Source organism: Oncorhynchus tshawytscha, linkage group LG14 (assembly GCF_018296145.1).
Source record: "Oncorhynchus tshawytscha isolate Ot180627B linkage group LG14, Otsh_v2.0, whole genome shotgun sequence".
Classification (NCBI taxonomy): domain Eukaryota; kingdom Metazoa; phylum Chordata; class Actinopteri; order Salmoniformes; family Salmonidae; genus Oncorhynchus; species Oncorhynchus tshawytscha.
Genome location: NC_056442.1, coordinates 26256631 through 26273035, shown reverse-complemented (window position 1 = coordinate 26273035; position 16405 = coordinate 26256631). Strand labels below are relative to the sequence as shown.

General features: G+C 41.8%; 1 protein-coding gene and 1 pseudogene across 2 annotated transcripts; both read right to left on the bottom strand.

Moving 5' to 3' along the window:
* Positions 1–5193: 5193 nt before the first annotated feature.
* Positions 5194–7752, bottom strand: LOC112267380 (annotated as a pseudogene).
* A 498-nt stretch (positions 7753–8250) lies between these two features.
* On the bottom strand, positions 8251–11810 carry dmac2 (distal membrane arm assembly component 2). Of its 2 annotated transcripts, none has more exons than XM_024444753.2 (6): positions 11727–11809; positions 10457–10647; positions 10049–10129; positions 9729–9868; positions 9101–9263; positions 8251–8780 (listed from the first exon to the last, which is right to left on the bottom strand). In XM_024444753.2, exons 1-6 carry the CDS (start codon positions 11742–11744, stop codon positions 8627–8629), a joined length of 747 nt encoding a protein of 248 aa, XP_024300521.1. In that variant the 5' UTR covers positions 11745–11809; the 3' UTR covers positions 8251–8626. The 2 variants fall into 2 exon arrangements, 1 of the variants encoding a protein (XP_024300521.1); XR_006078822.1 differs by having other exon boundaries at positions 8639–8780; positions 8970–9263; positions 11727–11810.
* Positions 11811–16405: the final 4595 nt, after the last annotated feature.

Below are 16405 nucleotides of genomic sequence, written 5' to 3'. Positions count from 1 at the left end.
CATCAACTGTTCAGAAGTGACTGTGTGAATCAGGCCTTCATGGTGGAATTAGTGCAAAGAAACCACTACTAAAGGACACCAATAATAAGAAGAGATTTGCTTGGGCCAAGAAACACGAGCAATGGTCATTAGACCGGTGGAAATCTGTCCTTAGGTCTGATGCGTCCAAATGTGAGATTTTTGGTTCTAAACGCTGTGTCTTTGTGAGATGCAGAGTAGGAGAACAGAGATGATTTCAGTATGTGTGGGTTCCACCGTGAAGCATGGAGGAGGAGGTGTGATAGTTTGGGTGTGCTTTGCAGGTGACACTGTCTGTGATTTATTTAGAATTCAAGGCACACTTAACCAGCATGGCTACCACAGCATTCTGCGCCGATACGCCATCCCATCTGGTTTACGCTTAGTGGGACTATCATTTGTTTTTCAACAGGACAATGACCAAACACGCCTCCAGGCTGTGTAAGGGTTATTTGACCAAGAAGGAGAGTGATGAGTGCTGCATCAGATGACATGGTCTCCACAATCACCAAACCAATTGAGATGGCTTGGGATGAGTTGGATCGCAGAGTGAAGTAAAAGCAGGTATTCAGCATATGTGGGAACATCATCAACACATTTGGAAAAACATTCCAGGTGAAACTGGTTGAGAGAATGCCAAGAGTGTGCAAAGATGTCATCAAGACAAAGGGTGGCTACTTTGAAGAATCTCAAATATAAAATATACTTTGATTTGTTTCACACTTTTCGGTTACTACATGATTACATATGTGTTATTTCATAGTTCTGATGTCTTCACTATTATTCTACAATGTAGAAAATAGTACAAATAAAAAATTAAACTTGAATGAGTAGGTGTGTCCAAACTTTTGACTGGTACTGTAAGTGAGCGCGCAATAGGGCTACAGAAGTGGGTTTAATGAACATTGTGTTCAGATGCCTGACTGTGATAGTGAGTGACACATTGGTATGTTCACATTGTGCCAAGAACAAACTATGGGAAGCAGCAGTTTGATGCAGGCAAGCTATTTTAAATATCAAGTTCTCTAAATATCGATGCATATCGTCAACTAAATTTGGGGAAGAGAAATTAACTCCCCCTTTTTCACTTCATAATTTGCAGTGCCTTCAGAAAATATTTATACCCTTGACTTATTCCACATTTTGTTGTGTTACAGCCTGAATTCAAAATGGATTACATGTTTTTTCCCCTTCACCCAACTACACACAATACCCCATAATGACAAAGTGAAAATGTCCAAAATGATTTTGCAGCTTCACTGAAAATTAAATATAGAAGTATCTAATTTACATGACTATTCACACTCCTGAGTCAATACTTTGTAAAAGCACCTTTGGCAGCTATTACAACCATGAGTCTTTCTGGGTAAGTCTCTAAGAGCTTTCCACTGGGATTGTGCAACATTTGCCCATTATTCTTTTCAAAATTGTTCAAGCTTTGTCAAATTGGTTGTTGATCATAGCTAGATAACCACGTTCAGGTCTTGCCATAGATTTTCAAGAAGACTTATTAAGTCAAAACTGTAACTCGACCACTCAGGAACAATTACTGTCTTTTTGGTAAGCAACTCCAGTGTATATTTGGCCTTGTGTTTTAGGCAATTGTCCTGCTGAAAGGTAAATTAATCTCCCAGTGCCTGGTGCAAAGCAGACTGAACCAGGTTTTCCTATAGGATTTTGCCTGTGCTTAGCTCCATTCCATTTCTTTTTTTATCCTGAAAAACTCCCCAGTTCATAACGATTACAAGCATACCCATAACATGATGCAGCCATCACTATGCTTGGAAATATAGAGAGTGCTACTCAGTAATGTGTTGTATTGGATTTTCCCAAAACATACTGTAACACTTTGTATCCAGGACAAAGTGAATTGCTTTGCCATATTTTGGCAGTATTATTTTAGTGCCTTGTTGCAAACAGGATGCATGTTTTAGAATATTGTTATTCTGTACAAGCTTCCTTCTTTATACTCTTTCAATTAGGGTAGTATTGTGGAGCAACTGCAATGTTGTTGATCCATCCTCAGTTTTCTTCTATCACAGCCATTAAACTCTGCAACTGTTTTAAAGTCATCATTGGCTTCATGGTAAAATCCCTGAGCGGTTTCCTTCCTCTTCGGCAACTGAGTTAGAAAGGACGCCTGTATCTTTGTGGTAACTGGGTGTTTTGATACACCATCCAAAGTGTAATTAATAACTTCACCATGCTCAAAGAGATATTCAAAGTCGGCTAATTTGTTTTCTACCAATAGGTGCCCTTCTTTGCGAGGCATTGGAAAACCTACAGATAATTGTATGTGTGTGGTACAGAGATGAAGTAGTCATTCAAAAATCATGTTAAACACTATTATTGCACACAGAGTGAGTTCATGCAACTTATTATGTGGCTTGTTAAGCAAATATTTACTCCTGAACGTATTTAGGCATGCCATAAAGTGGTTGAATGCCTATTAACTTAATTCAGGGTTTCATTTTTAATTACATTTGTAAAAATGTCGAAAAAACAATTCCACTTTGACATTATGGGCTATTGTTTGTAGGCCAGAGACAAAAGTAAATCTACATTTAATACCTTGTAATTGCAGGCTGTAACACAACAACATTTAGAAAAAGTCAAGGATTCTAAATACATTTTTAAAATATAAAGTGCTTATACCACTAATTCAACCTAAACCCTGACATACAGTAGTTCTTACAGTGTAATAGGATGCTGTATCCAGATACTGGATCACCATTGTCTCACCATACTCACTTGTCTCAGTGGCTGATCTTGTTAAAACAGGGTCCTTAAGATAGCTGGGGTTCTTTAGCAAACCAAATGTATTTTCTGCATCGATCAACTTCTACGCCGCTACTCAGTCCGTTCCGCTTTCTTTCTTACTATTTCACACATGCAGTACTTCTGCATTCATTTCCCTTCGTGCAAAGAAAAGGGAACTACAAGAGTAACTCGACATAATGTAAGTGTCTGCTTCCAAATTCACCAATTTAAAATCGCAGCCTGTCCACATGCTAACCTAATGTACCAAGGTGGCCTGGATGCAGAGAGGTCAACCATGAGGTCAGACAGTAGATAGTGTCATGGGCCTACACAGTGTGTCTGTCCTAAATGACACCCATTTCCCTACATAGCGCACTACTTTTGACCAGAGCCCTATGGGTAGTAGAGCCTATGGGCCCTGGTGAAAAGTAATGCACTATATAAGGTAATAGGGTGCCATTTTGGACTGACAGTGACCTGTGTAAAGACAGAGGTCACCCTAGCTGGCCGGCCCCAGAGGGCAGCATGGGCCTTGTCTCTATCCCAGTGTCCTGACACCGTCGCAACCTGTCCAGCATAGACAGGGGCCTCCATTCTCTGTCCTCACACCTCTAGAGATATTGACACAAAGGTAGTTTGAGGCTTCATAATATGCTTTTACAGCATACAGGGGAGGTTTTCCGGACACATATTAAGTCTAGTCCCGGACTAAAAAGCATGTACAATTTTAAATGCCTGTTCGTCCAGGACGACGCTTAATCTGTGTCCTGGAAACCACCAGAGAGCTCGTATAAAATAGATCTATAACCCCAGTGGGTCCCTAATAACGATCCATGGGGTGGAGAAAAGAGTCATTCTTCTTATCCTGATCTACAGAACACCCTCATCATCCCAGACTAGAGAGGACACCACAGAAATATAGTGTACAAAATGTTTAGTGTGTGCCAACTGCGTACGGATTAAGATGAAATCCAATATATCAACATGAAATATATGGAAAAATGAACATTAAACTATTTGAAAAAGTTATTCTGGAAAAAAATAGTGATTATATCCTTCCTCAACTAACATTTGAAGGGATAGTTCACCCAGAAGTTGGTGAACTAACCTTTACAGCTGATTTGAGATAATATATGTATTAAAAAGGGTTACTTACTGTTAATGGCCCCTAGGGCTGCTTGTCAAAGTAGACAACTTTATGTGTCTCCCCTTCAGCCTAACAGAAACTCCACAGATCTCTTCATGTTGTCAGCCTAACAGAAACTCCACAGATCTCGTCATGTTGTCAGCCTAACAAACTCCACAGATCTCTTCATGTTGTCAGCCTAACAAACTCCACAGATCTCGTCATGTTTTCAGCCTAACAAACTCCACAGATCTCATCATGTTGTCAGCCTAACAGAAGACTCCACAGATCTCGTCATGTTGTCAGCCTAACAGAAACTCCACAGATCTCTTCATGTTGTCAGCCTAACAGAAACTCCACAGATCTCTTTATGTTATCAGCTTAACAGAAACTCCACAGATCTTTTCATGTTGTGAGCCTAACAGAAACTCCACAGATCTCTTTATGTTAGCATCTTAACAGAAACTCCACAGATCTTTTCATGTTGTGAGCCTAACAGAAACTCCACAGATCTCTTAATGTTGTCAGCCTAACAAACTCCACAGATCTCTTCATGTTGTAACCTTGTGCCTACAGACCTGTCCTCTGACATTCTAACTATGTTGCTCTACAATTTGTCTTATCGGTGAAAAATAACAGGGTAAAACATTTGTCTACTGCAGATTCCGTACCTCAGCAACAGTCTTTCTCTGTTCCGTCAGAAGTATATTTTGTGTCGATGCATCACCTGCCTCTACCACACACCTTGACATTTCATGTTGCACTTCCACTTGCCCACAAGTTCTCTATTTTTCTTTTTCTCATTCTCTCGTCCTCCTTCATCTCCCACCCCCTTCATGTGGTTAACCTTGCTAACACATCTAACATAAAGAAATTAGTCTGCTTAGCCTTTACTCTCAAGACCTGAATAATGTTCATCTCGCTCTCTTTTACCCAGAGACACATCTGAATGTTGCACTTTATAGAGCTGAAAACACAGACAAAATGGATGCAGTTAAAAGCTGCATAGGAATAAAAAGGTGGGATTCTAAGTGTACTGTAAATGTGCAATAGTGTTTTCTGTTCAACTCACGGCTACAATACATTCAACATAGAAATAAACAACCCATGCACCCCACACAGACAACATCAGTTGTACCAATCAACATTAGTTGTACCAGCTGTGTATGAGCTCAATGCTTAATGTAGTGTATGTGCATGAAAAATACCAACTTCAGTGGGAGACCTTGCCACGTTATTTTGTGTTTTTTTTACTTGTTGTATTACACACAATCTTCTAGAAAGCATGGAGTTGCATTTGGTCAACACCAGAGACGTACTGCGACATCATATCACACCACTGCGGTAACTTTCTGCTGCATCATTCGTGCTGAAATAGGAACGTCCAACGCCAACATCCACAGGAAGTAGAGAAACCAAATACCACAGGTACGTTTAATAGATTAAAAATAATTATATTAAAACAATTTATATAAACAATAAGAATAGAAAGCAATGCCATGAAAAACAAATGCATAATTATAATTGATTATAAATAGTAATTGATCATAAATGCTATATTATATATTTTTTCCATTCTATTTACAGTAGTTGTGTCACTGCATCAGTGGATGAATCAGCCAATCATCATCTTTGTTACCCTGCCATGGCTTCTATACTTTCTCACTTCCGTCTAAATTAATCAACTAACTGACTCAACAGAGCTAGTTGGCATGCTGACAGCTCAGTGTCTGTAGGTCTCTCCCTCAGAAGGAAAAATATGCTCGTTTTAGTGTGTATTGCTATAAACTCCATCTGTGGGAACTGTCAAAAGGCAGACCAATACACACAGTAGGAGTCAGGAGGTGGGTTTATATCAAACAGAGGTTGGAGAGGAGAGGGGAGTTAGTAAAGTGCAAACTAAAGGGAGGAAATCCAAAACCAGACAGTAGAGCACAGTCCTGGTTACTCTATGCAAATCTGCTTCCAGACTGAAGCCTAGTGATGGGTTGGAGCCGGCCGGACTCTCATTGGTTATTCTACCTTAGCCTCCCCCCCTCCCTAGCTCCCTCATGCTCCCTAACCATCTCTTCCAGCTCTGCCTGGGAGAAAGAGAGATAATGGAGGGAGGGAGAGTGGGCGTGAGAGAGTGGTGAGAGGAAAAAAATTGAAAATACAACAATCTCTGTTGCACTCTTATGACTGTGTCCATAGAATATGGGTATTTACTGATCATGTACCTTCCAGCCCAGTAGGTCAGCAAGTACCAAGCATCCATCATCACATGTACTAATATGAGCCACATCCCTGACAAGAGACAACTCATAACCAATGAATATTCATCAGCAACACTTCCAACACCATCTTAACCATTATCATCATAGTTCAATTGAAGGCGATAGCTTCTCACCTGTATGCTTTCTCTGAGTCAAAGTCCATCCCTCCGCCAATGCCTATCATCCCTAATACAGGATCTGCCTACAGGGAGACACAGACAGAAAGATATACAAGTTGAAATACAGAGGTGGATAGAGGAAGGAAAGTCTCATGCAAATCCAGACAGACAGGGACAGGACAGAGGACTCACGCTGCCTGCTGGCTCCCGGTTAATGAGCAGTCTGGGGCAGCTGTTTGAAACAGTGCAAACACATATTCCATCACACACCATTTATTAGCTCGTTGATGCTCGAATCCGTGGTTGAAGTGGACACATGTTGAAATGCAATACTATACCAATAGTAGTGTATCAGATAGCATTATAATCATGATCCTGTGAAAAGAGTCAAGACAGAAAGACTCACCTGCCAACAAGAGCAGCATAGAGCTGAACTTGCAGGGAGGTCCCCATTATAATCAGCAAATCACAGTCGAGGAAAGTTCTGGAGGAAAAGAAACAGGAAATCAGTACTGAGTACTGTGCCTTTCATTATGGTTCATCACTTTATTATGGTTGTGTACACACAAATCTGCACATACATGGAAAAGACAAAGACACACAGACTCAATGTAGTCTTTCAAGTCACCACCCAAACCACACTCACCATGGCCACTGAGGTGAAGAACCTCTTTGGTAGATTGCTGCACTTGTCACATTTGGGGATGTCATCAGAGAAGATTTTCTCTGCAGGTCAGAGGTAAAATAGCATAATTCAACAATTATTTTAATAGCACCCACATTCCTTTTAAATGACAACTTAATTAGCATATCCATGTAAATGAGTGTCTGCCTAGGTGGTATAACAGCGTTTTGTTAAACCATCACAGTTAGATATTACCGTACCACACTAACATTTCATCCAGTCCAAGTCCTACTCTTCCCGGCACATAAATCTGACAGTGAGGTGTAGAAGGTGCCGTGGGCTTCAATCAGGTCCTCTCCCTCCAGTCCTGCTGCCACACGTTCCAGGGTGTGACTATTCTGGACAAACCGAAATGGACGACCCCAATAACAATTCACGACAGGCTGTAGGTGACTAACTCAGACACAGAACAAAGGATATGAAAGAATACCGAACCTGTGAGTAGCAGCGTTTGAGTAGCCCCTTGTTCTTCAGCAACTTGATGAAGTAGTGACATACTGTGGGCTTAACACACAACAACACTGCTGTTAGTGATACCTAATAATACACAGGCACCAACTGCACAATTCAGGAAATTAAGTTAAGAAAAAGCCAGAAAATAGGCTTGATCCTACCTTAAACTGTCCTGGGTACAGCTCCCTGGCCAGGGAAAAGAAGGGCTCGGGGTGTTTCTGATGTAGAAAGAGAGAGGTGAATCTTGACTGGTGATAGCAGCAAATAACAAAATAATCTGTGTAGGTTATTATGACTGACTATAGTGTTATGTACCTGCAGAAGTAGTTTAAGCATGAGGTCATGGCTGCAATGTTTTGAACAGTATGATTGCGGGGCGGCAGGGTAGCCTAGTGGTTAGTGTTGGACTAGTAACCGAAAGGTTGCAAGTTCAAATCCCCGAGCTGACAAGGTACAAATCTGTCATTCTGCCCCTGAACAGGCAGTTAACCCACCGTTCCTATGTTGTCATTGAAAATAAGAATTTGTTCTTAACTGACTTGCCTAGTTAAATAAAGGTAAAATAAAAACATAAATATTGCAACAGTATAAGGTAGTTAATACATCATTACTTCAGTCTACAATATGTTAATCTCTCCATTTTCCTCTTGAATCGTTATTCCTCCTATTCAACAGCAGCTTTAAGGTCTCCTCTCCTCAGTCTCACAAAGGATTATGGGATTTACATCCCTCACGGTTAATAAGATTCACACCCGTTTTAAAACGCTAACCATGACTTGGTTTTCTGTGTCTGCTTCATAAATGTCTGTATTGATCCAGATGTACAACAGGAGGCATATTTTACAAATATTTTTATTTAAATCACCAATACAACGCATAATAATAATTCATACCATCATCATATATACATATTTTGAAGGAAATATTTCGACTGATCATTTTGGTAGCTTAAGGACGACAATGTTGCTCTACAAGTAAGTAAAACCCTTGTCTGATAATTTATCATTTTTTAAATCAGTGAGGCTCTACATCACACACTAAATGGGCATCCCTCCCTGCCTGTTTGTCTGTGTGTGTGTTAGTTAAAGAATCAAAAAGGGAGCGAATAAGAGCATTTGTCACCATGCCCAACTTCGATTGTGTCTCTCCACTTCTCTAGTCAGATTTTGACATCCAGCCTCAGCCTGGGCCTTTATCTGTGTCTGGGCGTCTAGCCGTCTGTCTGTGTGGGGCTGTAGATCAGGCTGTGGTCGTACCCGACAGCAGTAACATGGCAATGAGGAAGCATCTCCTCCAGCAGGATGGCAACCAGCCCAGGGTTCTGGAGCCTGGGGAGGGAGGACACGTTCAGCCGTCGCAGACCCCTGATACACAAGAGGAAGAGAAGGGATGTTTGTATCAATTTGTGACGTTATGGAGTCCATTGACCCCTATATATACACACATATACAAATATATTTAAGGCAAGTGCCATGAGGAAATGCATAGACATTTTAGTGATGCCGTCTCTTTCTCAATTAATCTTCCCATGATTCCTTGTGTTCTCTCCTCACCTTCTTCTCAAAACGCATCCTCCAATCCATTTTAAGGACGAAGCAAGGAGATAGTCTTTTCTCAGTTCCTCACGTACTAATTGATAAAACACCTCTGTTTTTGTCATTTCCTCCCGTGTTGGTCAGTGTACCTCAGCTTCTGCAGTGCGGCCAGGCCCCCCACAGAGATTCGGGGACAGTTCGAAATGTCCAGCTCCTCCAGGGTGTCCTGGAACATATAGAGGCGGGACAGGAACCAGTCATCCACCTCAGCGCAGCCACTCACAGAGAGAGTACGCAGCCCCCTCTGTTTCACTGAGAAAGAGACGAGAGAAAAAGGAGTTACATTTTACAGCATTGAGCAGTGGTTCCCAACCTTTTCCATTTCGGGGACCACCAAATCACTACCGAAAGTTTGAGGAACACCATCCGCAGAGTCGCAAAACTTTTTAACAAAACCCTGGCGGTCAAATTTAGAATACATTTGATCAGTGACTAACAGATTAAAGGCCTATTCTTATTTTTATAACAATATGCATTGTGAAAAATAATGTAAAATAGCATATAATACCATTAATAGTGCCAACTGTTATTTAATGTTGAAAAGAATCATTTAAAAAACCCTGCGGAAAACAGGTTGAAAACCACTGGCACAGAGTACATGCATAATAATACATATCAACCACAATGCTAAGTTATCCATTAATATTTAGGAAGGGTAACTTGCAATGTGAAACAAATACAAACCCCCCCCCCAGACATGAATAAAGTGGTATGTACCGAGGTTTTCCAGGCCTGTGTAGTTAATGAGCGTGTTGCCGACATCCACTTCCTCTATGGAGGTGTCCTGGTGGTTCATGAAGTCCCAACTGAACTTCCCTCTTCTGTCTGATCGGAACCACTCTGACTGCCCTGCAAACCTGTAGGGTCAAATGACTAGTCATCACTAACAAGTGAATTACACAGTGATCAGCAAATACAACAAAAAAAACATTCAAATACAACAACAAAAAACTGAAAGCACATCAATATTCACCAGCACGTCAAAAAGGGGGCATGCACAGGCGGTTATGGGCAGCCCAAGATGGCGGTACAGTTACCTGAATCCTCCCTTCAGGCTAAGGATGTAATAAGCAGCTGCAATGTTGTCCCCATAGTTTTGCTGGGTGTAACCATAGAAACTGTGAAGGGAAAGAGACAGTGGTTGGGCTGAGAGCAATGTTTATGGAGTTGGGACAGCCTGTTCCAATTCACTCCCTACACATTCGCCTTAGCCTATAACCCTTCATTGCATGAAGATCTAAAAGGGTCTGGATAGCATAAGCAATGTTGGAGCGTCCACCATTTTGCTTACCAACGCCTTATAGATGGTGCATTGAAGAGTAAGGGCCAAGGGGGAGGGACTGATTTGGGACCAGATGATAACCTACACGTTCATTTTAGACCGTGGCGTGCTGATAGAAATGCATGTAGCTAGAATAATTGGTGTGTTTTCCTGTTACACATACAAATTCTTCTGTCGTAGACCTCGGTTCTTGAACCAGGAGCTCCAGCTGAGGAGAGTCTCAATGTCATGGAAACGCTGGCTCAGGAAGAGGAGGAGCCTGGACTGTTTTGAGGGCGGAGCCACAGGGCTAGAGCTCCAGTAACGCGACGCAGCGGCCAAGAGCGTCACCTGCCTACAGCTTTGCCGCATCAACTGACAAGACAGATACACAGAACATGGACAGTGAGAAAGGAGAGGGGCAAATGCAAAGGAGGGGAAAATCTACTTGCCATGCTAATATGCGGTAACTATAAACTCTCTCTCTCTCTGCTGTGTCCACTGAGCCGTTGAGCCCGCCCTGCAACCTCATTCGATAGCGCTTTGCAGGCCTCTTGCTAGCTGTCACTCAAATGCGAGGGGCTGAAGCTCATTGGCTAGAACTCAAATTGCTAGGGGGCTGGCCCACGTGGGGAGAATATAGGGAAAATAGATATCTAAATGGCTGCCAGTGAGGTGTATTCTTTTAAACCTCCCATAAGGTCACAGGGAGGCTGTACATGTGAGAGGAGTGCTTTAGTTTGCACCTCCACTCTTGTCCATGTGTGATGTTGCATAGTTTGGGTTTTGACTTCATAGACAAGTTCATCACTCCTGTTCTTGGAAGGCCCCCATGTATGTGTAGACTTTTGCACTCCAACTGTTGATTTGATTAGTTAGTTACTCTTCAGCTCTCAACGGCCCACACTGCTCTTGCCCCCCACGGGTCCCAAACATATCACTTGATCCACAAAAGTATACCACGTCCACTTTACTGATAATCTAGAAAAATGTGATAGGTAGCACCTTTTTAAAAGGTCCACCACTGATTTGTCTTTTACTCTATAAAACAACATTTGAGCAGGCAGAGGTGAGAAGACAATATACCTGGAGCCATAGCTATGTGCCAGAGCACCTGGTGGTGGTTGTCCTTGCTTTAACCTGCTATTTGTAATTCTGCTAAAATATGGATGCTCATAGTACTTATGTATGCATTTTATCATGTAGGTGTTGCAGAATATTTCCTGTCACAAAAATATTAGTATAGAAAATATTGCACTGAGACATCACTAACGTTATCGCGATACTCTCACCGTTATGTGATCCCTCCACATTTTTTGCTATAGCGTGTATATTCTGGACGCTGAACCCAGAGATTACATACAACTTCAAAATATAGGCTACACTAATGCAAAATACCGTTTTAATTTGTATTTATTAGCGTTAGCGACGTGAGAAGCGAAGGATATTCTTACCATCAAGGGAGCAGCCATGTTGTTAACGTACTACGGGCAGTGGTTTGGGACAAACTTAGCGCTTTTGCGTTCTATTTACCTTGTAGATATCTCTCAAAACGCAGGGGGGCGCTCGAAGAAGTCTCACAAAATGGAAAGTACCCGAAAAAAAATTATGAAGCGCAACATAGGTGATTTCACCAAATTATACACTGTACAACCTTTGCATTCAAGAAGCTACTGTAATTTGACGCCAAGGTATGTCGTTTAGGCCTTTCCATAATAAATTAAGATTTATACTCCATCATCACAGTTGTTGTTTGGCAATAGTACTAGACATTGTGTGAATCTGTTTCTTCTCTACCCTTTACTGTCAATGTCGGCTAACTAGACCACAGCCCAAATAACTTGGAGAATAACAGTAGGGTAAGCTATTATTAACTGTCTGAGAGCAGGTCTGTCCTTCTAGATTCATTTTAGGACCTGGAAATTGGTGGATCGGTTAATCATTTGGGGGTGCGGGACTTCAGGTGGTGTGTTGAGTGAATGATTTGATAAAGTATGACTGGGGAATACAGGCAACATGGAGAATTGAGAGCTGTACTAACTGAAAGAGAGTGATAGAATAGCCTAAGTAAGAATGTAAAAGTGAGGCAACATCTCCCCTGTCTCATTCCAATCCATTTATTCCACAATCCCATTCTCCCAATGGCTTCTCCCTCATCTCCCATCATCTACATTTCCACATACGTTGCAGGTATAGGAGAAAAACAGGTCTGACAGATGTGCAGACGGCTCGATACATGGAAGAAAAACAAACATCCCCTTTGTCTCTCCTTGTCTCTTCTCCCAGGATCCACTGGGGCAGTGCCAGACCAACAGACGGCTCTCACCTGCTGTCACTGGTAACTAGCAAATAAGTTTAGCCTCGCTGATGATTTACTCCAGTCCTAATATTGATTTTTTTCTATATATATATATATATATATAGAGAGAGAGAGAGATGGGAGGTGGAGGATAATGGTATTACGTCACTATTGGGGGTATACATAAGGCATTCATAATACCTTCATGAAACCATGAACCCTTGTAGTATCTTTCATAACAATCTTCATATTCAAAACCCCTTGTGAATGTTGTTGAATAATGTGTCGTGAAGGTTGTTATGAATGATACAGCAACACTCGTAATGTTGTTATGACTGGTTTCATGAATGTGTAATGTGTACCCCCCCTATAAAGTAAGGTATTACCCAGATGACTTAGAAAAGCATCAGATTCACTAAGAGACAAGGCAGTGTCAGTTGAACGTGATCTGAAGCTAATCATGGAGGATAATGTGTGAATGGTTTACTAATAAATTAATTCATGAATAGATGGTTGGGTTGTTGGAATTGAACTACTGTAGCAGATGGCCCAGGAGGAGGTTGTTACTGGTTTTGGTGTTTTCCATTTATGTTTTGAGGTTGGACTTTAGCATGTATAGCTTGTTAGCACATATGGCGCACCGATTGGTGTCACCTCGTTAGTCCGTATGTGTTACACCTGTGCTGGTTGCTGTCTGCTGGCACATGTGATATTTAAGAGTGCTGGCTGAGTGCTCCAGTTGTCTTGAGAGATGTGTAGGGTCAACACCTTTAGTTAGCGCTCCCTATTTGATTTGTAGAAAAACATTTCTTTGTCTGATTTCCCTGATTTTGTTTTGCTCCTGTCTTTAAGTTTGGTGTGTTTTTTACATTTTATTTGCCTCAAATTTAGCGGCCGCTCATGGTGGGTGTCTTTTAGGTTCCAGTTGTTGTTGCAAGTCAACTTTCAGTGGACACCCCCATGAGTGTCTTTCAGAACCCCTCCTAAAAAAAACACCTGTTTCGTTTTGGTTGTTGTCAGGGACACTGTTAGTTCCCCCTTCTGTTTAAGCGACGTTTTGGGTTTCTTGCTGGGGAACGTAACAAGGTGGTATAGAGAGTATAGACCTCAGGGAGTAGTCTAGTCTCTGAATGTCTGGACATATCTACAGACTATAGAGAGACGGTGTAGAGCCCTCAACTTCAAATCTGGACCTCGAAGCGTTTCACTGCTTTTTTAAATTCATCCTGTCAAATATGGGATTGATTTAGAGCTGGGACACTAGGTGTATGCAATGAATTATCAGGTAGAACAAAAAAAACAGCAGTAGTCCTGACCTCATAGGGTAAGATTTTAACACCCCTGGTGTTGACACTCTTCAGTATTCACACACAGTTTGTCTATGGTGTGTGTAGTGTATTTGAGGTATAACATTTTTTTTAAAAGAATCTGACTTGACTTGCAACAAAAGAATGCATCAACCCCTACACAAATGTCCATTATTTATAATACACACAATAATTCACATTTACTGATGCTGCAAGATAATTGTCCTGCTGTGAGAAACTGTTCAAATTAAGATCCTACACCTGTAGTACATCACAAACTATGTTGCCATTAATATCCCTTAATGGTGTTATTTTGTGATGCAATTTCAAATGAATATGAATGTGTACAACATCAAAGGCATTTCCCATAGAAATTCAGCCAGCTCTACTGTTAAAGACATTCTCCAGTAGCTTGTATACTTTTGAGTCAGTAGTTCTGAAAGTAGAGCTCACGAGCCAAAAGTGTTCCCCGAAAAGGGCATAGTGCGTCACATTTGTGCAGATATGTGCACCACGTTGTTGCACTCTCTCTCTCCCTCTCTCTCTCTCTCTCTCTCTGCTGTGTCCACTGAGCCGTTGAGCCCGCCCTGCAACCTCATTCGATAGCGCTGGGCAGGCCTCTTGCTAGCTGTCACTCAAATGCGAGGGGCTGAAGCTCATTGGCTAGAACTCAAATTGCTAGGGGGCTGGCCCACGTGGGGAGAATATAGGGAAAATAGATTTCTAAATGGCTGCCCGTGAGGTGTATTCTTTTAAACCTCCCATAAGGTCACAGGGAGGCTGTACATGTAAATCACAGCTTGAAAGATTGATAGCGCGTGTCCTTCAGTACCGACTGGCCACATAGAGGGGATAGGATTCACACTGTACCTGATGCAGTACACACACACAAACAATATGTCTGCTTGTTTCTCAGTGTGTTAGATGGTATTTATGCTGCTGACGCATAAATAGCCCATGATGTTGATGTGTGGAGATAGTCACTGCAACGTGTGTTGCCAAGGATACCAGGAGAAGTTCTTCAGATTTTGACCCAGTGCCAACTGTTAATGCTTTTTTTTTCTTTAATTGGTTTGGACTGGATTTTCAACTTGCGTCTATCGCCTGTTTGCTGCAAATTTTAACCCGTTTCGGTTAATTAATAGTTAGCGTTATCCCACAGGTGATGACGCTGCCGAGGGTAGCTTCACCTTTAAAAGGCCTAAACAATGAGCAATTATCTGGTTGGCTGGGTCTCCAAAGTCCCTCTCAGCATGTCTGCTGTTACTCTGACAGTTAACTAAATAGAACCAACTCTTATCAAGTTGGTTTTGTCGTCCATAGCAGAGTTGGGGTTTATTTTGTTTTCAATTCAGTCAATTAAAAGAGTGAATAGAAATGAAATGAATGACGCAGAAATTGGCCATAGCAGACATGCACACACACCTACTCCTACAATTGTCTTGTGCAGTTAACGGTTTCAATTCTGTACAAATAAGATGTGTCGGTATCTCATACGGAGTGCTCAGTCCCACAGTTCTGTATACTAGTGCCGTTACCTCGGCTTGGTGTCTTGCTGAACCCACGCTACTCTCGAGATTGGAGCTGACAGCTGCATTTACCACAGTGAGGCATGCTAATGATTGCACGATGCTGAGCCAGTCTACCGTTTAACTCAATGAAATGACTTCATTAACTCCACAGCTGTCTGCCACTCAAAATGGCCAACTGTAGCTTTGTTGCACAAAAATAGCAAAATACTGTAGACTCCACTATAATTGAATAGTCTCCATAAGAACACTTCACGGTTGAATTTGTGAAAGGGAATGAAACTGCACGCCATCCAGTTTTGCAGATCTGCACACACACACACACACACACACACACACACACACACACACACACACACACACACACACACACACACACACACACACACACACACACACACACACACACACCACTTAAAACCCACCTGAATTCCTCTGATGTGCGGCCCTGAGTGCTGAGTGTGAACTGTAGTGAGAGCAAGGTTAGAGATACAACTCCACAGGGACAGCACAGCAGAGACACTAACTCTGTAGATACAAGTTCCCCCCGAGCCCATAACTCCTCTCTGATCATCCAGGCCGTCTCTGAGCGAGACGAGATGTCAGGGATTCCCCTAGGGAACTGTTTGAAAGTAGCGTTACATAGCATAGCGCTGGATGAATAATGCATTGGTGATAAGAGGCTACTTGGTGCTATGATATGGATATAGATTATTGTGTGATGCTACGGTTTATGGGTCTGCACGTTTAAGCGTCCATCATGCCCGTTGTGTGTGTAAAAGGTTCAGTGACTTCTGACACCGATAAAGCTTTGTTCCAGTTGATACTAAAGGGGATCAGAGTCTAAGTGATATCAGGTGGTTTGGTTGGTGTGGTTTCATGCTTTCAGTTTAGTTTATTTGACTTTGCTAAAACAAAGAAACAGAGCTTTTAATTGCTTAATTTACACAAAGGCATTCTTTACATTACTGCTATTAAAGGTCCTCAATGATGTCACC

What these genes read in the sequence shown, in the direction of transcription:
- dmac2 (XM_024444753.2), bottom strand. An exon ending in AGCCTGAAGGGAGGATTCAG is followed by an intron (nt 9,869 to 10,048) that starts GTAACTGTACCG and finishes TTGACCCTACAG; the next exon opens with GTTTGCAGGGCAGTCAGAGT. An exon ending in GCCGCACTGCAGAAGCTGAG is followed by an intron (nt 8,781 to 9,100) that starts GTACACTGACCA and finishes CTTGTGTATCAG; the next exon opens with GGGTCTGCGACGGCTGAACG.